Source organism: Dasypus novemcinctus, unplaced genomic scaffold, assembly GCF_030445035.2.
Source record: "Dasypus novemcinctus isolate mDasNov1 unplaced genomic scaffold, mDasNov1.1.hap2 scaffold_271, whole genome shotgun sequence".
NCBI lineage: Eukaryota > Metazoa > Chordata > Mammalia > Cingulata > Dasypodidae > Dasypus > Dasypus novemcinctus.
The window spans coordinates 145,243-167,705 of record NW_026688236.1 but is presented as its reverse complement, the minus strand read 5'-3'; the positions used below and the strand labels follow the sequence as shown (position 1 = coordinate 167,705).

Sequence of the window (22,463 nt, the reverse complement as noted above, 5' to 3'; positions counted from 1 at the left end):
GTGGGAGGCCCGGGGGGGACAGGGGGCCTGGCCTAGTGGGAGAGGCGGGCGCCAGGGCGCTGGGTGCTGGTGGGAGGCCCCACGGGGAGAGGGGGCCTGGCCTCGTGGGAGAGGCGGGGGCCGGGGCGCTGGGTGCTGGGTGCTGGTGGGAGGCCCGGGGGGGACAGGGGGCCTGGCCTAGTGGGAGAGGCGGGGGCCGGGGCGCTGGGTGCTGGTGGGAGGCCCCGGGGGACAGGGACAGGGGGACGGCGGGCGGGGGTCCGGCAGGGGCGGCCTGCGCGGCCTCCGGGTGAGCCCAGGACGCACGGGGGAGGGGCGCGGGCCGGCGGGGGTTCCCGGGCTGACCCTGTCGCCCCTCTGACCCCAGGAAGCCGCTGCCCAACGGCCTGGTCAAGGACAAGCGCTTCTGAGCTCCGCGCCCCGCCCCGCGCCCCGCCCCGCGCCCCGCCCCCCGGAACCCGGCCCCGCCCCGGCCCCGCCCCCCCCGCTCCCCCGCAGCTCCGCGGGACGCCCCCGGCCCACTCGACCCGCCGCCGCCTGCGAGGAGGATGCGGGCGCCCGGGACCCGCCTGCTCGTCGCGCTGCTGCTGCCCCTGCTGCTGCCCGCGCCGCCCCCCGCCCGCGCCCCCGCGCCCCCCGGCCCCGCGGCCGCCCTGCTCGGCGCCCTGCGGCTGCGCGACGCGCCCCGAGACGCCCCCCGGGCCCGGCCCGTGCCCCCCGCCATGTGGCGCCTGTTCCGCCGCTGGGACCCCCGGCAGGCCAAGGCCCCCCAGCGACCGTGCCACGTGGAGGAGCTGGGGGTCCCCGGAAACATCGTGCGCCACGTCCAGGACCTCGGTGAGCGGGGGGCTGCGGGGCGGGGGGGCGGGGGGCGAGGCCCGCGCGCCCCGGGGGTCCTGCCCGCCCCGCCCGCGTGGCCGCCGTCGGGGGGGTCCCGGCGCGCGCCCCCCGAGCCGACCCCGGCCCTGTCCCCGCAGGCGCGGCCTCGCGGCCCCCGCGGCGCCCCGCGGCGGCGGGCGCGTGCCCCGAGTGGAGCGTCGTCTTCGACCTGGCGGCCGTGGAGCCCGCGGAGCGCGCGAGCCGGGCGCGCCTGGAGCTGCGCTTCGCGGCGGGCGCGGGGGCGCCGGCGGGCGGCTGGGAGCTGCGCGTGGCGCGCGCGGGGCCGCGGGGGCGCGGGCGGCGGCCGCTGCTGCGCCGGGAGGTGGCGGCCGTCGGGGCCCCGCTGCGCGCCGAGCTGCCCGGCGCCGCCTGGGCCCGCGCCCCCGCGCCCCGCGCGCTCCGCCTGGCGCTGGCGCTGCGCCCCCGCGGCCCCGCCGCCTGCGCGCGCCTGGCCGAGGCCTCGCTGCTGCTCGTGACGCTCGACCCGCGCCTCTGCCGCCCCCGGGCCCGGCCGCGGCGCGCGGCGGGGGGCCTGGCGGGGGGCGCCCCCGGGGGCCCGTGCCGCGCGCGCCGCCTCTACCTGAGCTTCCGCGAGGTGGGCTGGCACCGCTGGGTCATCGCGCCGCGCGGCTTCCTCGCCAACTTCTGCCAGGGCCAGTGCGCGCCCGACGCCGCCCTGGGCGCGGCGGGGCCGCCCGCGCTCAACCACGCGGTGCTGCGCGCGCTCATGCACGCGGCCCGCGCCCCGCGCCGCCCCCGCGCCCTGCTGCGTGCCCGCGCGCCTGGCGCCCATCTCCGTGCTGCTCTTCGACGACAGCGACAACGTGGTGCTGCGGCGCTACGAGGACATGGCGGTGGACGAGTGCGGCTGCCGCTGAGCCCGCGGGCGCGGGGCCCCCGGGGCCGGGGACCCTCCCGCGACCCGCGCCGCCGCCGCAGTGACCACGAGCGCGGTTTATTAATATTTTATTGGTGACAAAACAGCTTAAAACAAATTGACCAAAAATCGAAAGGTACAGTGCTGGCTGCAGGCGCAGATCGGGCGGGAGCTGCGGGCGGGGAGGGGGGGGAGGGCCCGGGGTGGCCCCCGCGTCCCCAGGCGGCTGCCACGGGCAAGGGGGCGCGCAGGGGGGCGTCCCGGCCAGGTGGTCGCCAGAGCGCGCGTCCCTGCGTGGCTGCAGCGGCAGCTCGTCCAGTGCGCGGCCGGGGCCTGCTGAGCAGCGAGGGCGGTGTCCCCGGTGTCCCCCGCCCGCCTCGGCCTCTCCCCGCTGCGGCCGCGCCCGCGAGGCGCCCCCCGGAAGCGGCGGCCTCCGAGTCCAGCAGAGCCCGGGACGCGGGAAGCCGCGACCGAGAAGAAACGGCCTCGTCCCGCCCGGCGCGGCGCTGCTCTCCTCCCGCGGGCGCCGCGCTGCTTCTGGAAAGGTCGATCAGCGCCCAGGCCCGCCGCCCAGACCGTAGAGACAAACTTAGGAAGCGTACTTCTCGGTACTCCTCTGAGAGAATCTTTAAAAAAGAGAAATAAACAAACGAAAAACCCCAAACACCTTGTGTTTTAACGAGAACCCTTCGCAACGCGGCCCGGGGCCCGTGGCCGCCCTGCCCCTCGGCCGCCCTCGGCTGCGCTCTCCCTGCTGACGCGCGGTCCCCCTCGGAGAAAGAACGGGCGGAACAGAGCGGGAGGGGGCCACTGAGCGCGCCCCCTGGCGCCGGCGCGGGCCCCGCGTGGCACGGCGGGGTGGGTGTCTGCCCCCCGCACGGGGCAGGGGCGGCCGGCGCGGTGTCCTCGGCGCCCCGCGCGCTCTCCTCCTCCTCGCTGCTGCGGGCCGGCGGGCGCGCCCCGGCTTCCTCCTCCGGGCAGGCGGCGGTGCTTGGTTTTAGCAGTGGAAAACAGGTATCCTTTAGTTTATTGTTTTATTACCCAGAATGAGACGCTGATGCACTGAGCCTCGGGGCTCAGCTCTGCCGCCGCCACCTGCCGAGGGAGGGAGACGGGCGTCAGGCCCCGCGGGGACCCCGGCCCCGGGCCCATTCCCCTTAGTGCCGGGCCGCCCGCCCGCAGCCCCCGCCCGGCCACCCGCAGCCCCCCACACCCCTGCCACTTGCTTTCTAATATTGGGACAGCCCGGCCACCCCGCCCGCAGCCCCCGCCGCTTGCCTCCTAATACTGGGACAGCCCGGCCACCCCGCCGTGCTGGTAGGCGCGTTCGCCCTGGTACGTCGAGTCCTGCGACAGCGCCACGTCGATCTGCGACTTAAACTCGTCCCCGAGGTAGCTGTCCTGGAAGACAACGCGGGGCGAGCCGCCCGCGCCCTCAGCGGCCCCCTTGGCGCCCGCCCGCCCGCCCGCCCGGCCCCCCAGGCACGCACGCGAGGGCGGGCAGGGCGCACCTGCGACAGCTCGGGCTGCGACAGGCCGGGCTGGCTCATCTGCGAGGGCTGGCTCATGGAGATGTAGCCCTGCGTCAGCGCGCCCTGCGAGAAGGGCTGCGACACCACGTCCTGGCTGGCCTGGCTGCTGGGCAGCGCCGCCTGCCCGGGCCCCAGCAGCCCGAAGCGGCTCTTCTGGCGCCCCCCGCGGCCGGCCTTGCCTTTGGGGGCGCCCCGGCCTGCGGGACATGGGCGGGTCACAGGCGGGTCACAGGTAGGTCTCAGGAGGGTCACAGATGGGGGCAGGTCATGGGCAGGTCCTGGGGGTCCCAGGCAGGTCAGGGGGGTCCTGGGGGTCCCGGGGCTGGTGGTGGGCAGGTCAGGGGGTCCCGGGGGCCCCGGGCTGGTCGGGGGCGGGTCAGGGGGGTCCCGGGGGCCCCGGGCTGGTCGGGGGCAGGTCAGGGGGGTCCCCGGGGCCCCGGGCTGGTCGTGGGCAGGTCAGGGGGGCCGGGGTCCCGGGCTGGTCGTGGGCAGGTCAGGGGGGTCCTGGGGGCCCCGGGCTGGTGGTGGACAGGTCAGGGGGCCCGGGGGCCCGGGCTGGTCGTGGGCAGGTCAGGGGGGCCCGGGGTCCCGGGCTGGTCGGGGGCAGGTCAGGGGAGCCTGGGGTCCTGGGGCTGGTCGTGGGCAGGTCAGGGAGGTCTGGGGTCCCGGGCTGGTCGTGGGCAGGTAAGGCGGTCCCGGGGGCCCCGGGCTGGTCGGGGGCAGGTCAGGGGGCCCGGGGTCCCGGGCTGGTCGTGGGCAGGTCAGGGGGGCCCGGGGTCCCGGGCTGGTCGGGGGCAGGTCAGGGGAGCCTGGGGTCCTGGGGCTGGTCGTGGGCAGGTCAGGGAGGTCTGGGGTCCCGGGCTGGTCGTGGGCAGGTAAGGCGGTCCCGGGGGCCCCGGGCTGGTCGTGGGCAGGTCAGGGGGGTCCCGGGGGCCCGGGCTGGTCGTGGGCAGGTCAGGGGGGTCCCGGGGTCCCAGGCTGGTCGGGGGCAGCTCAGGGGGGCCCCGGGGCCCCGGGCTGGTGGTGGGCAGGTCAGGGGGTCCCGGGGGCCCCGGGCTGGTCGGGGGCAGGTCAGGGGGTCCCGGGGGCCCCGGGCTGGTCGGGGGCAGGTCAGGGGCTCCCGGGGGCCCCGGGCTGGTCGGGGGCAGGTCAGGGGGTCCCGGGGGCCCCGGGCTGGTCGGGGGCAGGTCAGGGGGGTCTCGGGGTCCCGGGCTGGTCATGGGCAGGTCAGGGGGGTCCTGGGGGGCCCCGGGCTGGTCGGGGGCAGGTCAGGGGGTCCCGGGGTCCCGGGCTGGTCGTGGGCAGGTCAGGGGGGTCCCGGGGTCCCAGGCTGGTCGGGGGCAGCTCAGGGGGGCCCCGGGGCCCCGGGTTGGTCGGGGGCAGGTCAGGGGGTCCCGGGGGCCCCAGGCTGGTCGGGGGCAGGTCAGGGGGGTCCCGGGGTCCCAGGCTGGTCGGGGGCAGCTCAGGGGGTCCCGGGGGCCCCGGGCTGGTGGTGGGCAGGTCAGGGGGTCCCGGGGGCCCCGGGCTGGTCGGGGGCAGGTCAGGGGGGTCCCGGGGGCCCGGGCTGGTGGTGGGCAGGTCAGGGGCTCCCGGGGGCCCCGGGCTGGTCGGGGGCAGGTCAGGGGGTCCCGGGGTCCCCGGGCTGGTCGGGGGCAGGTCAGGGGCTCCCGGGGGCCCCGGGCTGGTCGGGGGCAGGTCAGGGGGTCCCGGGGGCCCCGGGCTGGTGGTGGGCAGGTCAGGGGGGCCTGGGGTCCCGGGCTGGTCGGGGGCAGGTCAGGGCTCCCGGGGGCCCCGGGCTGGTCGGGGGCAGGCCGGGGGCTCCCGGGGCCGGGCACGGCGGCGGGCGCACCTGCGGCGGGCCCGTTGGCCTGCCCGAAGTAGCCGGGGGGCGGCAGGGGCGGCATCACCAGGTTGAAGGGGATGGGGATGTTCATCGCGGCCACGTGCCCGGGGCCCGCGCTGATCATGCCCAGCTGGTCGTGCGTCTGGAAGTACATGCTCGAGGGCCGGCCTGCGGGACGGGCCGCGTCACCCCGGGGCCGCGCCAGGCACCGCGCTGGAGCAGCGCCAGCCCGCAGCCCCGGGCAGATGCGGCAGCACACGGCCGCACGGCGCAGGTCTCCCCGGGTGCTCGCGCCCCGCCCGAGTGTGGAGTGAGGCCGTGGGGGTCGTGCAGGGCCCTGGGGGGCTGGGGCCGGGTCGCCCTGCCCGTCCTCGAGGCCTGGCCGGCACGGCGGGCGGCGAGCACCAGGGTGGGCGCCACGTCAGCGCACACAGGCGCACGGCTGGGGCAGGAGGCCACTCCACGCCCCGCAGAGGGGGACGCCTGGGCAAGACTTGGGGCGAGGACTCAGAACGTTCTAGAGACCGACCCAGACACAGGAAGTGGCAGGACTCCAAGTGCAAATGCACAGGGGGCTCCCGGGGGGCTGCGGGGCAGGGCCCAGGAAGGCGGGCGGGCAGCGAGCACTGGACACTGCCCGGCCCGGAGAGGGCCCGGGGAGGGGGAGGCTGCTGGGGCTGGGGCCCGGGGGCGGGGCCAGGCTGGGGGCGGGGCCTGGAAGGAGCAGGCCCTTGTGGGCGGGGCCTGGAGGGGAGGAGCCTGGCCTGAGGCAGGGCCTGGCCTGGGGGTGGGGCTTAGGGCCAGGATGGGGAGGAGCCAGGTCAGGGCAGGGCCTACCCTGGGGGTGGGGCCTGGAGGGGCGGGGCCTGGAAGGAGCAGCCCCTGGCTGGCCTGGTGGGGAGGAGCCTGGCCTGGGGGCGGGGTCTAGGGCGGGGGTCAGGGCCTGGAGGGACAGGCCTGGGGGCGGGGCCTGTTCTGGGGGCAGGGCTTGGATGGGCGGGGCCTAGAAGGAGCAGCCCCTGGTTGGCCTGGCAGGGGAGGAGCCTGGCTGGGGGCGGGGCCTGGAGGGCAGGGGCCTGGAAAGAGTAGCCCCTGGTTGGCCTGGCAGGAAGGAGCCTGGCTGGGGGCGGAGCCTGGAGGGGCGGGGCTTGGAAGGAGCAGCCCCTGGTTGGCCTGGTGGGGAGGAGCCTGGCCTGGGGGCAGGGCCTGGAAGCAGCCCCTGGTTGGCCTGGCAGGGAGGAGCCTGGCTGGGGGCAGTGTCTAGGGCGGGGTCAGGGCCTGGAGGGACAGGCCTGGGGGCGGGGCCTGGAGGGGCGGGGGGCCTGGAAGGAGCAGCCCCTGGTTGGCCTGGCGGGGGGAGGAGCCTGGCCTGGCGGCAGTGTCTAGGGCGGGGTCAGGGCCTGGAGGGACAGGCCTGGGGGCGGGGACTGGAGGGGCGGGGCCCGTGGGGGCAGGGCCAGCTGGGGGCGGGGCCAGATGGGGCGGGGCCTGTAAGGAGCAGCCCCTGGTTGGCCTGGCAGGGAGGAGCCTGGCTGGGGGCGGGGCCTGGAGGGCCGGGGCCTGGAAGGAGCAGCCCCTGGTTGGCCTGGCAGGGAGGAGCCTGGCTGGGGGCGGGGCCTGGAGGGGCGGGGCCTGGAAGGAGCAGCCCCTGGTTGGCCTGGCAGGGAGGAGCCTGGCCTGGGGGCGGGGCCTGGAAGGAGCAGCCCCTGGCTGGCCTGGGGGGAGGAGCCTGGCTGGGGGCAGTGTCTAGGGCGGGGGTCAGGGCCTGGAGGGACAGGCCTGGGGGCGGGGCCAGCTGGGGGCGGGGCCTGTGGGGCGGGGCCCGGCGCGCTCACCCTGGCTGCTGCGGTCGTACACGGACCCGGGGATGATGGCCTCGCGCGCGTCGTACATGGCCGTGGTCATGAAGCGGGCGCCCTGCGGGCGGGGGAAGGCGGTGGTCAGCAGGGCCGGGACCGCGCGGGCCCCCCCCCCCGCCCCCGCGGGCGCGGCGCGCACCGGGTTGATGGTGTTGACGAGCTTGCGCGGCTTGCTGAACTGCATGAGGCTCTCGCGCAGGTTGTTGAGCGGCCCCTCCACCAGCACCTTCTGCTCCTTGAAGTAGTTGAGCAGGTGGTTCCACAGCGGCTGCTTCGACAGCGCCTTCGGGTTGCCCACGATGATGACGCCGTACCTGCGGGCGCGCCGGGCGAGAACCGCGCGGGCTGAGGGCGCGGGCGCCGGGCGAGCCGGCCGCGGGGCACTCACGCCCCCGCTGCGCGGAGCTGCAGGAGCTCGGGCCCGAGGGCTGCCGGGCCCGCGCCGCACGCAGCCCTGCTTCCTGGCGGCTTTCCGGAAGTTTCCTTCCGGGCAGGATGGCCAGAGCACGGACAGCTGGACGCCACCGGGCACGTGGGCCCCAGGAGGGGCCTCCTGGGCGCCAGGCCCCCACGGGGCGGGGCGAGGCGGCCGCACGTCCCTGCCTCCCGCCCGGCTGCACACACACGACCTGCTAAGGGGAGGCCCAGGTGGGGGGTCCACACCGCGCCCCGGGGGCCCAGCGGCCGTGCCCGGACACTGCGGCCGGGCCTTCCCGCGGGCTCTGCCACACGCGCCCGAGCAGAACCGACACAGCTGCCGCCCTGCGCCCGGGTCATTGCCCACTTTCACCCAGCGCACAAGGGGCGCAGGACCAGCGCAAACGGGGCCGTGGAGGCGCCGCTGCCCAGGGCCCGCACGCGACGGCCGCCGCCCTGCGCACCTCGCCCGGGTGAGGGCCACGTTGAGCCGCCGCGGGTCGTTGAGGAAGCCGATGCCCTGGTGCTCGTTGGCGCGCACGCACGACAGGATGATGAAGTCCTTCTCCCGCCCCTGGAAGGCATCCACGCTGGCGATCTCCACCTCCTGGGGGCAGAGCGGACGGGCTGGCGGCCGCGCTCAGGCCTCAGCAGCCCCGAGCTCCCAGCCGCCCGTGCCGGCCAGCTCCGCCCCCGCGGACCCGCTCCAGGCCCGCCCTCGCCCCCGCCGGTTCACTCTCTACCCGCAAGACCTGCTCCCGGGGATAAAACCTCGCCTTTGCCGGTTTTCAGAAAACCCGAGTAAAAGACGCAGGCGGCGGACATGCCGTTCTGCCGGCCACGGGGGGACCACGAGGGCCCGGGCCCCGACCTGGGGCCTGCGAGAGGCGCCTCCTCGAGCCGGCTGAGCGGGCGAGCCCCGGGCGGCGCACCTGGTAGAGCTTGGTGTGCAGCGAGCCGCTGAACTGCATGTACTGCACCAGGTAGGAGCGCTGGCCCTCGTACGGCGTGATGATGCCGATCTGGTCGGGCTTGGCGCCCGCCTTCAGCAGCTTCGTCGTGATCTTCTCCACGTTCGCAGCCTCCGTCCTGTGGGCGGCAGGCGGGCACCGCGCTGGGACCCGGGGACGAGGGCAGCCCCGGCACGCCCGCCCGCGCCCTCCGTGTGCCTAGGGGAGGGCGGTGGCCACGAGGAGAGGCGCATGGCGGGCGCGCACGGGGGGAGGGGTGGGGGGCGGAGAGCGCGCGGGAGGCGGAGCGCGGGACTGGCGGCAGGCGTGAGGGAGGCGAGGTGGAGGGCGCACGGGACGCGGGGCGGGGGGGCCGCGCGGGCGGCACCGCAGAGCCCGGGTCCCGGAGGCACCTGTTGAGGTAGGAGGTGCCCGAGCTGGCGATCTCCTCCTGGCCCTGCGTCACGTAGAAGAACATGGGCTTGTCCGGCTGCGGCCACTGGAAGTCGAATCCCTTCTTGACGCGGTCGGCTGCGGGGGGAGAGGCAAAACCCGGCGCGCTCAGCAAGCGCGGGGGCCACCCCACTCGGCCAGGCCGGCCGCCCCCACCGCGCCGCACGCGCTGCACACGCTGGAGTCGGGGCCTGCTGGGCCGGCCCCCCGGGGAGGCGTCCGGGCTCCTTCTGGAAGCTTCTCTCCCGCACCCTCGAGACCCCCATGCATTCCCGAGCAGAGCCCGGCCCCCGCCGCGGCCTGCGTGCCCCTCGTCCCGAGCACCGGCCGGCCCCGGCTCCCCCACCCACCCACGAGAAGGCGCTGCTGCCCGACGCTGGCGCAGGGGCCAAGGTACAAGGACCCCCTGTCGGCCGTGGGCGCGCAGCGGCCTTGCCAGCTTCTGCGGCGTCGGTCCTGTCGCACGGCCGAGGCCCCCGGCACCAACTCGCAGGGAATGGCGCCGACGCGGGCTGCTTTGTGCGTCAGCGAGGACCTCACCACGCGCCCGCTGGCGCCAGGTCCACGGTGGGCACCACAGACACGGCCGCGAAGCCCCCGTCCCGCCCTCCAGGGCCGCCTTCACGGCGGGCGTCAGGCTGGCGCCGCGTCCCTGCTCCCCGCGAGGCGCTGGCGCATCGGGGCACTGCGCATTAAGGCGCGGTGGCCTGGCGCGCGCTGCTCGCCGGGCGACGGGCACAGCAGCTCCCGGGCCGGCTCCACAGCGCTCCACCGCCGGCGCCGGCTGGTTTTAACGCCGAGAGGCCGAGAGCGGGAAACCCCTCGGAAAGCAGAACTCAGCGCATTGGCGTTTGCCTTTTCCGTGAAATAAACCCGTTTTCAAACCCCAAGCCGTGAGCGGCCTCGTTCTCGTGCTGGGAAATTGTTTCGCCTCCAGCTTGATGGGGAAGGGTCTCCAGGGACCACGTTTGCGGGGAGCCCAAGAGAAATACGCGGCCTCGCCCGGGCGGCTTTCCGGATCTTGCCGGGTAACGGGGGGTGGTGCGGAGACGCACCGACACGCCGGCCGACAGACGGCGGCTCAGGGGGGCGAGCTGGGGGCGCGGCGTCTCCCTGCTCAGGCTCCGGCACGAGGGGTCCGGCAGCGTCCTGCCTGGTCCCTGGGCCGCCTCGGGGTCTTACCCCCCGCACCCTCACGCGGCCATGGCGCTACGCTTCGGGCTCGTCCCGAGCGGGAGGCCGCGGCGGGCGCGGGGCAGGCGGGTCTCCGTGTCTCCTCATTGGGCGAATGCTGCCGGCTGCTGTCCCCGCCGCGGGCGCGCTCCAGCCTCTGTGGCAGCGACCCCCTCCCCCCGGCGGAGCAGGTGCTGGCACGAGGGCCCCGTGCCCCCTGCGTCTCGTCGCCGCGGCACGCGAGGAGGTGGAGGTTCGCAGGACACTTTGCAGTCCCTTCGTCGCGGCACGCCTTCCCGCGACGGCGCAGCAGGGATGCGCCGAGGCCCCGCCCCACGGGGAGACCCCTCCCCTCCCGTGCCTGCGTGCGCTCAGCGCAAGGGGACGCGAGGCTCAGGGCCGCGGGCCCGGGGGTGCAGAGGCCCCGAGAGCCGCCACGCCGACACGCGAGGGAAGTGCCCGGCCCGCGCGGCGCCTCACCTGCGGTGACGCCGTTCTGCAGCGAGCCCTCGTAGAAGATGTTGGAGGGAAAGGCGCTGAGCGCGGGGTGCATGCGGTACTGCACCTGCAGGCGGATGGGCCGGATACCCAGGACCACCAGGCGCTCGAAGAGCGACTGCGACAGCCCGGCCTTGGCCGCCTTCTTGCACATGACCACGGGGCCCAGCTGGCAGTGGTCGCCCACGAGGATGAGCTGCGGAGAGGCCCCGGCGTCAGGGCGCGGCGGCTCCCGGCGCCCGGCCGACCCCCGCGGCCCCGGCGCGGCGGGCGCGCACCTGCTTGGCGCCCAGGACGACGGGCACCATGCACTCGGGCTCGGTGGCCTGCGTGCTCTCGTCGATGAGGATGGAGCGGAACTGCATCTTGGCGAGGCGCGGGTCGCCGGCGCCCACGCACGTGCAGCAGATGACGTCCGCGTTCTGCGGGGAGACGCGCGCTGACCCCACGGCCCGGCCCCGCGCGGCGCCGAGGGGACGGCCCGGCTCCTCGCAGGAACCAGGCGCGAGCCGGGGCGCCACGCGGGCGCGTCCGTCAGGGAGGAGCAGGATGCGAGGCCCACCTAGGCCGCGGGCAGGCCCGGCAGCAAAGGAGGGGACGGCCCGGGCTGCGGCCGGCGAGGGGACCGAGGACGGAGGAGCACGCCACGGTCCCTAGAGACGCGGGCCGGGCGCACGACGTCACAAACAGACCGACGCGCCCAACCCCAGGCTGCAGGGTGGCTGGCGTGGGACGCGGGTTGCGGGAAGACGAGGAAAGCCCGGCCCGACCCCAGGCTGCGGCGCGGGCGCGGCAGAAGGTGCCGTCGCGAGGACCTGGCCCGGGGGCCGCGCCCGGCGGGTCCTCGGCCACAAGAGCCGCACGACGCGGGGCCTGGCTCACCATGAGCAGCTCGCGCTCGGCCGTGCGCTTCAGCGCCCGGTACCGCTTCTCGTCGGCCGACGACAGCTCGCCCGTCTCGTCCTTGAGCTGCTGCAGCTTCTGCAGCTCCGGCATGCTGCGGGCGCGGGGCGCGGGACGTGAGGCTCGAGGGCCGGGCCGGGGCCCCCCCGCCGCCGCGCCCGCCGCGCACCTGTCCATGTTGCGGATCTGGTTGTGCAGGGCCAGGAAGGACACGGGCGAGTCGATGGCCTCGCGGCTCTTGGCGCAGAGCCGCACCACCTTGAGCCCCGTCTGGTGGATCTTCTCGGTCAGCTGGTCCACGGCGATGTTGCTCGGGGCGCACACCAGCACGGGCCTGCGGCGCAGCCAGCGCTGGTGCCGGGCCCGAGACGCGGCGCCACGGCTCCCGCGCCCCTGCTCGCGAGGGCGCCCCCGCCCCGCCCCGCCGCCGCCCGCGCCGCCCTTCCCGCCGCCCTACCCGCTGCCCTGCCGCGCCAGGTGGTAGACGATGGTGGCCGACGTCACCGTCTTGCCCGTGCCCGGCGGGCCCTGGATCAGGCTCAGCGGCCGCTGCAGCACCGTCTTCACGGCGTAGACCTGCGAGGCGCGCGCGGCCGTCAGGGGGGCCGGGGGGGGGGGCCGGGAGCCGCGCACGCGCCTGCCCCGCGCCCCCGGCCGGCGCGCACCTGCGAGTGGTTGAGGTCGGGCAGCCCCTGGGCCGTGAAGCGCTTGGGCAGCTGGCACTTGATGATGACGTCCTCCACCTCGTGGCCCAGCAGCTTGTGGTAGATGTAGCCCGACACCGAGGTCTCGTCCACGGCGAACGTCTTGAGCGCACTCTGCATCCTGTGGGGACGCGCACGGCTCGCCCAGCTGCGGCGGGGGGCGGGGACGGGGGGCGCGGCGGGCGGGGCGGGGGGCACACCTGTCGAACGAGGTCGACTTCCACACGAAGTCCACCTGGAAGTTGTGCGTCACCTCCACGGGGGCGCCCACGCCGCTGCGCAGCTCGATGGCGATCTCGTCGCCGTAGTCTGCGTCGCTGAGTCAAGGACGCATGCCCGCAGCAGGGGTGGCGGCGCCGTGCCCGGCGGCCAGGAGGTGGGGCCCGCCCCGCACCCAGCAAGCCTGGCGCGCGCTGCCCAGGGAAGCCGCCCACGGGCCGTGCTGGTGCCGCCCAGAGCCCCAGCGCCCAGAGGCGGTCAGCGGATGCTGCCCCGAGCGCACGCGCCTCCCAGGCGCCCGCGGCGGCCAGAGCGGCTCTTCCCTGGCCGTCCTCGGGCACCGCGCCCACCGCGTCGGGGCAGGGCCCCCGGGACGCAGCCCCTGCCAGACTGCACACGCTCACGACACAGCCCCCACCCGGCCCTCTCCACGCGCACCCCCCGCCCGGCCCTCTCCACTCACACCCTCCGTGCCCGGGGCGCACGGCCGCGGGGTCGGGAGCGGCATGCGATGGCAGCAGCCGCTGGCAGAGTCCGCACGACCCCCCTCGCCCGCGCTGAGTCCTGGTGCCGCCCGGGGGCGCGGCCCGCGCGAAGGATACTGTCAGGGACCTTGATGACGTGGCCGATGCCCTTCCACAGCGGCGCCAGGTCGCCCTTGTAGCGCAGGCAGATCTCGTCGCCCTGCATGAGCCGCATGTCTGCGGGCGAGAGGGAGGCGGGCGTCGCGCCGGGCCGGGCCCCAGCGCGGGGGGCGGGCGCCGGGGGGCCGCGAGGACACAGAACTTGGAATCACCTCTCAACCACATTAGCACTAAGTCCTCATTACCAGAGTCAGTCTTGGGCAACGTGAAGTAGGCGATTCTCTTCTTGTTTAGGCCCAGGTCCCAGCGGACCGTGATGTTGTCCTGCGTCTGCGGGGGGAGGGCGTCAGCAGGCGGGGAGGGGGCCGGGGAGGGGAGGGCACAGAGGGAGGGGGCGGAGAGGGCGCGGCAGGCGGGGCGACAGGGCCGAGCACGGCCAAGCGCCCACCATCCGGGAGCGTCAGGAGGGCCCAGCGCCGCGGCTGACGGGGACGGGGACGCGCGGAGGGGAAGCCCCCGGGGCGGGGGCGGGGGCGCGCGGCACCTGCGACTCCTTGAGCTTCTTGTCGTAGTCGGCCTCCAGCTTGACCAGCGGCCCGAAGATGTTCTGGTACTGGTAGGCGTCCTCGTAGCGCAGCAGCACGTGCTGCGGCTCCTCGTCCACGCCCGGCTTCTCCAGGTCCTCCAGCGTCGCCGACGGGTTCTCCTGGGGGACAGCACGCGCTCCTTCCCGCTCTCGCCCGCACGGCCGGCCGGGCGCGGCAGCCGCGAGGGCGAGGCCGGCTCAGGAGGGGGCGCTAGGGCTACGGCCCGGCCCGGGACCCAAAACCCGAGGCGGGCACAGCCGGGCAGCCTCACCCCACGTGGCGAGGAGGCAGGCGCCGGGGGCGGGGCGGCAGGCGGGCTGGCGCTCCCAGCCTGGCCCACGGAGCCCTCGGCGCAAATGCCGCACGGCGAGTTGCTGTCCGCGCGGGGCCCTCGAGGTGGGGTGGGGGCCCGGGCCGGGGCTGCCCGTGCGCAGGCGGCAGCCCGTGGGCACTCCGACGCCGAGGCTCCCTGCGTCCCCGCGTCCAGTGCGCGCCCCGTGCCCGCCCGCCCAGCTGGGCCTTCCCGGGCCGATGCCGCGGCGCGCGCCAGGCCGGCCTCACCTTCCAGAGCTCCTCCAGCTTGTTGATCTGCTGCGCGGTGATCTGCCGGGCGCGCAGCTGCTCCTGCTCCGACGGGATCTTCACCAGCCAGGACAGGAAGCAGCGGTCCTGGATCAGCGGCTGCCACTGCGAGCTGTCCCAGTTGATGTCCTTGAGGCTGCTCTGGCTGGCGCACGGCTGCCTGCGGGCGGGGGCGGTGAGGCCGCGGCCCCTGCCCCGCGCCCCGCGCCCGCCGCCCCGCACCCCGTGCCCCGCCCCGCGCCCGCCGCCCCGCGCCCCCCGCCCCGCGCCCGCCGCCCCGCGCCCCCCGCCCCGCGCCCCCCGCCGCCGACCTGCACAGCAGCACCACGACCGAGTCGGCCTTGGCGGGGATGAAGCCGAGCAGGAAGACGTTGCGGCAGCCGCAGTTGTAGCACTCGAGCACCGTCTCGCCCAGCGGCCCGTCCTTGTGCAGCGTCACCTCCTTGCACTTGGCGCGCACCAGGTGGTTCACGATGTGGCTGCGGGGGCCGCGGGCTCAGCGCCATTGCTGCCAGCCCCGGCTCCGGCCCTCTGCCCCCCGGGCCCCCGCTCGGCTGCCACGCGCTGTCCTCATGGCACGCTCCGCGAAGCCACGGCCCTGCCCGGGCCCCGGCCGCCCGCGCGCCCATCCAGCAGGCGGCGCGGCCCCACCGGCCCCCGAGAGCCCCGGCCCCAGGCCCCGCCGCCCCCGGCCCCACCTCCCGGGCGCTGCCCCAGACCCCCGCCCCGCCCCCGTGAGCTCCCTGGCGGCAGGTGGCCGTGTGCGCCGCACGCGGGGACAAGCCTGCTCCGCCGGGAGGTCCCCGCGCGTCCCGCCCCTGGCTGAGCCACGGAAGCGCAGGCGGCCGGAGCACGGCCTGCTCACCCGCTCTTCCGGCCGGAAGCGCGAGGCCCGAGCCGCGCTGCAGCCGCCCAGACCGTCCCGAGCACGGGACACGAGGCGGCCCCCGTCGCCAGGCAGCGCTGCCCCTAAAGGCGACGCCGCCCGGAGCCTGCGGCGCCCAGCGCTCGTCTAAGCCCGACGGGAGCACAGGGGCCCAGGGCGCCGCGGGAACGCACCCACCGCCGACCTCTGCCACCGTCTCCTCTGCCCCGCGTCCCCAACGCCCCCCCCCCCCGCCACGCTCTGTGGGACCCGGTGCAGCCTGCCCCCCGGAGCCCGCACACCGGCCCGAGAGCCCGGCCGTGGCTGCGGCCCGTCAGGCGGGCGGGGGCGCAGCGGGGCCTGGACACGCCCGGCGTCGCCGTGGGAACTGGCGCGGGCCTCGCGGCAGCTGCCCCCCACCACCCGGGCTCTGCCGGCCTGACCGGCGAGGAGGCGCGGGGCTGTTACGGGAAGAGGCAGCGGAGCCGGGCCCAGAGCGGAGCCGAGGCGCTCGCGCCAGAAGGGCCGGGGCCGGGGCGGGATCGCAGGCGCTCGCCCGCCATCTGGTTTGCGTTGAGCAGACACGGCCGCGGAGGCCCGGGTCAGCCGGCACGGCCCCGCGCTGCTGCGCTCGCCTCCCGCGCCCGACGAGGGCCAGCTGCGCGCTCACCTGCCGGAAGTGTTGCCGCGGCCGTTGCAGAACCACTTCTTGCTGGTGTTGCAGTAAACGACGCAGGCCGGGTCGTGGATCCCGCAGTAACTGCAAGAGCAAGCGCCGCTCAGGGGGCTGCGCCGGGTTCCCGCGTGGCGGGACCGAAACCCTTTCCCTCTGCGGCGTTTCTAGGCTCTGCGTTAAACGCGCGCTGGAACTCGCTGCCGCCAACGGGCTCAGCTGAGCTGAGAGCTCCCGCGTCGTGAACCGCGAGGCGAGGTGGAGGCCGCGTGCACGGGGCCCGGGAGGGGCTTGGGGACCCCGGGAGGGGCGCAGGGGCGGGGGCCGGGCCTCGCCGGCTTGTCGGCGCTCCCGCCGGCAGAGGGCGCTGCGCTCCCGGCGGCCCAGCCCGTGGCGCGGGCCAGGCGCACCTGGGCCGTCCCTGCGGCCTCGTTTATCTGGAAATCAACACGTCGCCGGCGGAGGCAGAGCTGGAGAGCTGGCCCGGGCGCGACGCCGGGGACGGGGCCGCGGTCCAGATCCCGGACCGGCCGAGCCCCGCCTCGTCGCCACGGCCACCCTGGGGCCGCGCGCAGGGGCTGCGCTCTCCCGCCGCGGCCCGCGCTCACCTGCAGGCGTGCACCGGCAGGTCCTTGGTGTAGTACGTGTCCTCCTCGTCCTCCTCGAAGTTGAGCTCGGCCAGCAGCTGGCTCGTCTTGGCCACGCCGTCGTCCACCGCCCCATTCTGCAGCGCGCCCTCAGGCCCGCCGGCCTGCGCACAGCGGCTCGTCAGCGCCGCCCGCCCCGCACACCCGCCCTGCACGCCCGCCCCGCGCCCACCCGGGCCGCCCGGAGGCGCAGGAGCAGCTACACCCGGGGGCGGGAGCAGCTACGCGCGGGGCCGTGCGCTCCCCTGCGCCAAGTCCCGTCCCGGGAAGCGAGTCGGGGGCTCCTAGGGGGGCAGCGGCCGTCAACGCCCGCCCCGAGGGGGCCGTGACCGTCCTGAGCCCGCCACCCCTACGACGGGGAGAGCGCGGGGAGGGCCTGGCACCAGCCCCCCGCCCCGCCTTGCCTGCTGAGACCCCCACGCGCGAGCTCCCCGCAAGGACGCAGCGGCCGGGGCGAGGGGCTGCACTGAGCGCCCGGGGCCGGCCTCGTGCCACGGGGGCCGAGCAGCAGCTGCGCCCGCGCCGCACCCCGTCGGAGGGCTGAGCCTTCCCGCGCAGGCTCCGTGCCTGCCGCGCCCGCGGCCCCGAGCAGGGGAGGACCGTGAGGGCCCAGGCTGACCCGCGAGGGCCCCTGAGCTCGGGGGACGAGGTGGGGCGCAGGCCGGGCGCCTGCCCCTGCCTCCTGCCCTCCGCCCTCGCTGCACGCACAGCGCGCCGCCGGCCGCCCCCACTGGGAGCCTGCGCCCACCCACCTCCCCGCTCGGGACCGCGCCGAGGGCACGTCCGGGACCCCGAGGCCGGTGCCTCACGGGGGTCAGGAATTGGGGTCCCCGCGCACCACGCCTGCGCCCCAGGGCCCGCACGGCGGCGCGTGGAGGGACTGAGGCGCGCTGCATCCCTTCCTTCCACCCCGAGGCCACAGCCCTCGTGCACCACCAACAAGGGTGTCCCTGGGCACGGCCCGTGCGCTCCCTTGCGCCCCACTTCCTTCCGGGGCCCTCGCAGAGCTCGACCCCGGCCCAGGGCGCCCCCAGCGACCAGCCGCCTCCGACGTACCGACGCGGGCGCAGCGCTGGCCGGTGAGGCCCGAGCCCCGCTGTCGCCCAGGTCCTCCAGGAGGCCTGCGTCGTTGGGGCCCGGGCGCGGGGGTCGCCTTGCCGCGGGCTCTGAACCCCAGCTCCCCTCAGCAGGCCGGGGGCGCTCGGGAACCCTGCGCGGCCACGGGAACCCCAGGAGGCTTCGGCGCCGCCCCCCGGCCCCTCCCAGTACTGAGACGGCCTCCAGCCCCGGGTCACCGTCAGGACACGACAACGGGCCCGGCCAGAGGGGCCACGGGACAGGCCCGAGGAGGGCGGCCACTGCGAGGGCGGGCACTGCACGGCGCAGGCCCCGGCAGCGCAGCTTCCAGAGGCCGGGCAGGGCCCTCGCCACGGGGCCGGGGTGGGTGGCGCCAGGGCCGCTTCTCACCCGTCCTCGGCGTCCAAAGTCCAGCTCGGGCGTCCCGAGGGCCCGGGCTGCCTGTCTGGACACCGGCCCGGCTCGGGGCCCCGTGCCAGGGGGCAGGTGGCGCCTGGAGGAAGCCGGACACCACGGACCCGACCGGGGCTCCTTCCGCTGGGGAGGGGAGCGCCGCCCGCCCCGGAGGCCCCGCGGGAGCCGACCCGCGCCGCGCGGAGGGCCGGCCATGGCCCAGCGCCGCCGCGCCGCCGGGGGAGGGAGGCTAGCAGCCCCGCGGGCCCTGCCCTGCGACCCGCGCCTGGACGGGCCACACTGGGGGGACGGCGCCTCGCCCCGAACCCGGGCCCCCGCTCTGCTGACAGCCAAGGCCGGGCGGCAGCCGGGGCCCGGGTGCGAGCCCAGCACACACGCGCCTCCTCGGGACGCTGCGGCCTCAGGGCCGACGCGGAGCCCTCCAGGCCCAGGCGGAGGGCGGCCCCGAGGCGGCACGGGGTCCCCAGGGCCCCCCTGGCAGGCAGGCCCGTCCACGCCCCCGGGCGGGCAGGAGCGTGGGCACACAGCGCCGCCACCAGCAGGCTGCCAGGGGTTCCGATGCCAGCGAGCAGGCGGGACCCCCGGCGGCTGCCGGGAAGAGGGGCCGGCGCCAGGGCAGGGGCGCGGCGGCGGGGCCCCGAGGCCCTGCCCACGAGCTGGAGCAGCGCGGCGCCTGCGCTCGGGGCCGGGCGGGACAGGAGCTCTGCGCCCCGCGTGCGCCCCTCGTGACCAGGCAGGGCTGGCGCCCGGGCATGGCGGGAAGCGCGGGGGCTGCGCAGCCGCTACCGAGGACGCCCGCGCCTAACGGACAAGACCCCCCGGGGCGCGCGTGGGGCCTGAGAGCTGAGGGCGGCAGGGGCCGGGCTGCGCCTGTGGGCAACACGGGGTGACGTGGCTCCTCCGTGCAGGCCGTGGCGGGGGACGCCGCACGCTGCCGACGCGAGGGCCCTCACCAGGCGGTGGGCCCGGGCGGCTCGGGCTGGCGGGGACTGGCGGGCGCCCCCTCCCCAGCCCCAGGCCACTGAGGTGGGCGGGCGGTCAGGTTCCCCGCTGCGCGGGCGCGGCCAGGGCCCGCAGCACCCGAGGAAGCGGCCGCTCAGGCCCCACTGCGCCTCCCAGCACGTCCCGCGAGCGGCGCAGCAGCTGCCCCTGCCCGAGGCGGGGCCCGGCGTCGACGTCCCCCCCCCGCCGGGTGCCCCGGCCCGGGTCTGGGGGAACGCGGCAGCGCCAGCAGAAGAGGCCTCAGCGACCCGCGCCCGGTGGGCACCCGAGCTCCCCATGAGGCTCAGCCCCCGGGGGACCCCCGCCCCCGGCCTTCACCGGGTCACCAACTCCGGCTCCAACGAGGAGCCCCCGCCATCGGGGTCCAGGGCAAGGCCGCAGGGCGAGGGGCCGGGGCGGCGCACGCTGCACAGGCCGGGCAGACCCCAGAGCCTGGGGGTCGCCGCACGACGCGGCGGCTCTGCTGCCGGGCACGCACGCGCCCAGCGCGGCAGGACACGGGGAGCGGGAGCCACCCGCGCAGCCCGACAGCAGAGCGCGGCTCACCCACACGCCGAGAACAGGGGTTCCGCCGCGACCCCACGGGGCCAGGGAGGGGGCGGCGCAGCACGGGGCCGTGTGGGGCCCCGCGGCGCTCCCCGTGAGCGGGGGTCCCCCTTGGCGCGCCCGGTACAGCCAGCCCGGGGCCCGCGCTGGAGCGGGCGGGCGGCGGCTGTGAGTCTCCCGGGCCCCGCGCCCGCCGGCCGGAGCACGCCTCGCCCACTTCCTGCCGCCGGCCGGGCCCCCTCTTGCGACACGCGCAGAAGTCGCTCCCCGGGCACCCGCGGGAGGCTGCAGGGCGGGGACACCTGTGTCCACGGCGACCGGCACGATCAGGACGGCGGCGAGACCTGCTGGCCCGGCTGGCCCGCGGCGCTACGTGCGTGGGACGCGCGCCTCCCGGCCCCACCTCCCGCGAAGCTGCGGGGAAGCCCCCGTCCACTCGCCCTGGGCCCGAGGCGACAGCGCGGGCGGCTTTTGGGCGCCTGGAAGCCACCCGCGCACCTGCCCGGCCCCGCCCCCGGCCTCCATTTTGGGGCCCCCGGGGCGGGAGCGGGCGGGGACCTGCGCCCCGGGTTCAGGCGCCAGGGGGTGCCCCGCGCCCCCGCCCGGCGCTCCCGGAAGCGGGGAAGGGCCCCGCCACCCCCCAGCCCCAACTTTAACCACGGCTCGAGCGTGCGCAGGCCGGCTCAGGTGCGGCCGCCCCCCCGCGGGAGGACCCCGGCCCGCGCCCCGCGCCCTCCCGTCAGCCCCGCTCCCCGCGGCCGGGGCCTGGAGGAAGACACCCAGACCCCCCGGGACCCACGGCAGGGCGCCCAAAACCGCGTGGGGTCCCAACGGGACCCCGCCTTGGTGAGGGGAGACCCCGAGGCCGCTCGCCCGCGTCTCGGGCCAGGCACACCCAGGGACGGGTCGCCCGGCCCCGCCGGGGGTGAGGGGTCACGGGGGCAAGGTGGGCCGGACCCGGGGGGGGGGTAGTGGGGGACAGGTCTCCTGTATTCATTTTGGGGGTAGGCAGACAGGTCCCCCAAATCTGGCAGGGGTGTGGGGGGTCCCAGGGGTAAGGTGGGCCGGGATTGGGGGGAAGTGGGGGACAGGCCTCCTGGATCTGGTCTAGGGGTGAGGGTAGTTCCCCAAACCCGGCCGGGGTGGGGGGGGGGGGTCCCAGGAGCAAGATGGGCCAGGGGTCCTGGGTCTGTTTTGGGGGCAGGAGAACAGGTTGCCAGAACCCGGCTGGGGTCTGGGGGTCCCGGGGACAAGCTGCGCCAGGCCTCGTCGGGGGGGAGAGGTCCCAGGGGGTGGGGGCCGCCCAGACCAGGTCGGAGGGTGGGAGTCCCGGGACCAGACTAGGCCAGCCCCGGTTGGGGGGGTCGGAGCAACAGGTCCCCAGAACCTGCCCTGGTGGGGGGTCCCGGGGCAGATCGCCTGGACCTGGCCGGGCTGGGGGGTGCAGGTCACCTGGACCCATCTTGGGAGTGGGGGGACAGGTCCCCTGAACCCGGCCGGGCTGTGGGGGGCCCGGAGACAAGTTGCGTCGGACTCTGCCGGGGGGGGGGAATGAGGGGTCCCGGGGGCAGATCGCCCCGGTTGGGGGGTGGAGGAACAGGTCGCCCGGCCCCAGCCGGGTGGAGGGGGGCGTCCCCGGGCAGGTCTGGGGGGAGGGGGCCTGACAAGAGAGTGAGGGGATGGGTCGCCTGGATCCGGTTTGGGGGTGTGGGGGGAGACGAGTCGCCTAGACCAGGCCGGGCTGGGAGGGGTCCCGAGGGCAAGTTGAGCCGGGCCCGACTAGAGGGAAGTGGGGGGACAGGTCGTCGGGACCGGGCCGGGCTGCGGGGGGCCCCGGGGACTAATTGCGTCCGACTCCGCGGGCATTTGAGGAGCTCAGGGGAGCAGACCGGGCCGGCCCGGCTGGGGGGGCGGAGGGACGGGGTCCCGGGGGCAGGCCCCACCGGGTGGGGGGATCCCGGGGGCAGGCCCCGCTGTGGGGTGGGGGGGGTCCCGGCGCAGGCCCCGCCGGGTGGGGGGGTCCCGGGGGCAGGCCCCGCTGCGGGGTGGGGGGGTCCCGGGGGGCAGCGGGGGGTCCCGGGGGGCAGGCCCCACCGGGTGGGGGGGTCCCGGGGGCAGGCCCCGCTGCGGGGTGGGGGGTCCGGGGGCAGGCCCCGCCGGGTGGGGGGGTCCCGGGGGCAGGCCCCGCTGCGGGGTGGGGGGTCCCGGTGCAGGCCCCGCCAGGTGGGGGGGGCCTGGGGGGCAGGTCCCGCCGGGTGGGAGGGTCCCGGGGGCAGGCCCCGCTGCGGGGTGGGGGGTCCCGGGGGGCAGCGGGGGGTCCCGGGGGCAGGTCCCGCCGGGTGGGGGGTCCCGGCGCAGGCCCCGCCGGGTGGGGGGGGTCCCGGCGCAGGCCCCGCTGCGGGGTGGGGGGTCCCGGGGGCAGCGGGAGGTCCCTGGGGCAGGTCCCGCCGGGTGGGGGGGGCCTGGGGGGCAGGCCCCGCCGCGTCGGGGGTCCCGGGGGCAGGCCCCGCTGCGGCGGTGGGGGGTCCCGGCGCAGGCCCCGCCGCGTGGGGGGTCCCGGGGGGCAGCGGGGGGCCCCCGGGGCTTCCGGCCGCCGCCATGTGCCTCACCTGCGCGTCGAGCTGTCCGGCCGCCGCGCCCGCCGCGCCCGCGCCGCCGCCGGGGCCGCCGGGGGGCGTCTGCGTCTGGCTGGGGAGGGTGAAGTCGGTGAACTCGAACTCGGAGCCCTGCGTGTCGGCGCCGAGCAGCTCGGCCTCCTCCGTGTCCAGGAAGGTGAGCGTCTGCGAGCTGGGCCCGTACGCCTCCACGCTCATGGCGCCGCCGCGCGCCGCGCCCGCCGCCCAGGCCTAGGCCGCCGCCGCCGCGCCCCCGCACCGCCCGCGCCGCCGCCGCCCGCGCCCCGCGCCCCCCGCGCCGCCGCCGCTCGCCCAGGCCCCGCCGCGAACCGCCGCCGCCGTGCGCGTGCGCGGCCTCGACGCCGGCGCAGGTGCGCGTGCGCGGGCCCGACGCCGACGCCGGCGCGCGCGCTACGTGCCGACGCCTCCGGCCGCGCCCGGCCGCCGCGCGGGATGCCGGGACGCGCAGGGCGCAGGCGCGCGGGGCGGGGCCTCAACCGCCGACGCGGCGGCCGCTCGCGCCGGGCCCCGCCCCCAACCGCTCCTGGGGCCCGCGCGGGGGGG

General features: G+C 77.6%; 2 protein-coding genes across 3 annotated transcripts; one reads left to right on the top strand and one right to left on the bottom strand.

Moving 5' to 3' along the window:
• The first annotated feature begins 492 nt into the window (after window positions 1-492).
• LOC131277674 (embryonic growth/differentiation factor 1-like) lies at window positions 493-1,881 on the top strand. Its single transcript, XM_058292756.2, is given in 3 exon segments — window positions 493-837; window positions 978-1,618; window positions 1,620-1,881. Coding segments are annotated over 3 exon segments (1,068 nt in total). The 5' UTR covers window positions 493-548; the 3' UTR covers window positions 1,758-1,881.
• Window positions 1,882-2,773: 892 nt separating this feature from the next.
• UPF1 (UPF1 RNA helicase and ATPase) lies at window positions 2,774-22,141 on the bottom strand. 2 transcript variants are annotated; one of them, XM_058292754.2, is made up of 24 exons: window positions 21,894-22,141; window positions 16,207-16,349; window positions 15,596-15,685; window positions 14,372-14,539; window positions 14,040-14,220; window positions 13,436-13,597; window positions 13,104-13,221; window positions 12,910-13,008; window positions 12,289-12,397; window positions 12,050-12,209; window positions 11,842-11,960; window positions 11,554-11,718; window positions 11,364-11,478; window positions 10,760-10,903; window positions 10,464-10,677; window positions 8,771-8,888; window positions 8,340-8,496; window positions 7,872-8,014; window positions 7,130-7,304; window positions 6,967-7,048; window positions 5,138-5,299; window positions 3,268-3,485; window positions 3,035-3,157; window positions 2,774-2,851 (listed from the first exon to the last, which is right to left on the bottom strand). In XM_058292754.2, exons 1-23 carry the CDS (start codon window positions 22,095-22,097, stop codon window positions 3,038-3,040), a joined length of 3,366 nt encoding a protein of 1,121 aa, XP_058148737.1. In that variant the 5' UTR covers window positions 22,098-22,141; the 3' UTR covers window positions 2,774-2,851; window positions 3,035-3,037. The 2 variants fall into 2 exon arrangements, with proteins under 2 accessions (XP_058148737.1, XP_058148738.1); XM_058292755.2 differs by having other exon boundaries at window positions 13,137-13,221; window positions 21,894-22,140.
• Window positions 22,142-22,463: the final 322 nt, after the last annotated feature.

Excerpts from the sequence above, each read along its gene's own strand:
- UPF1 (XM_058292754.2), bottom strand. The coding sequence starts at position 22,097 with ATGAGCGTGGAGGCGTACGGGCCCAGCTCGCAGACGCTCACCTTCCTG. Across the intron at positions 11,961-12,049 it reads CCGACCTCAACCACTCGCAG|GTCTACGCCGTGAAGACGGT; the intron begins GTGCGCGCCGGC and ends CGCGCCTCGCAG. Across the intron at positions 11,719-11,841 it reads CTGGCGCGGCAGGGCAGCGG|GCCCGTGCTGGTGTGCGCCC; the intron begins GTAGGGCGGCGG and ends GCTGCGCCGCAG.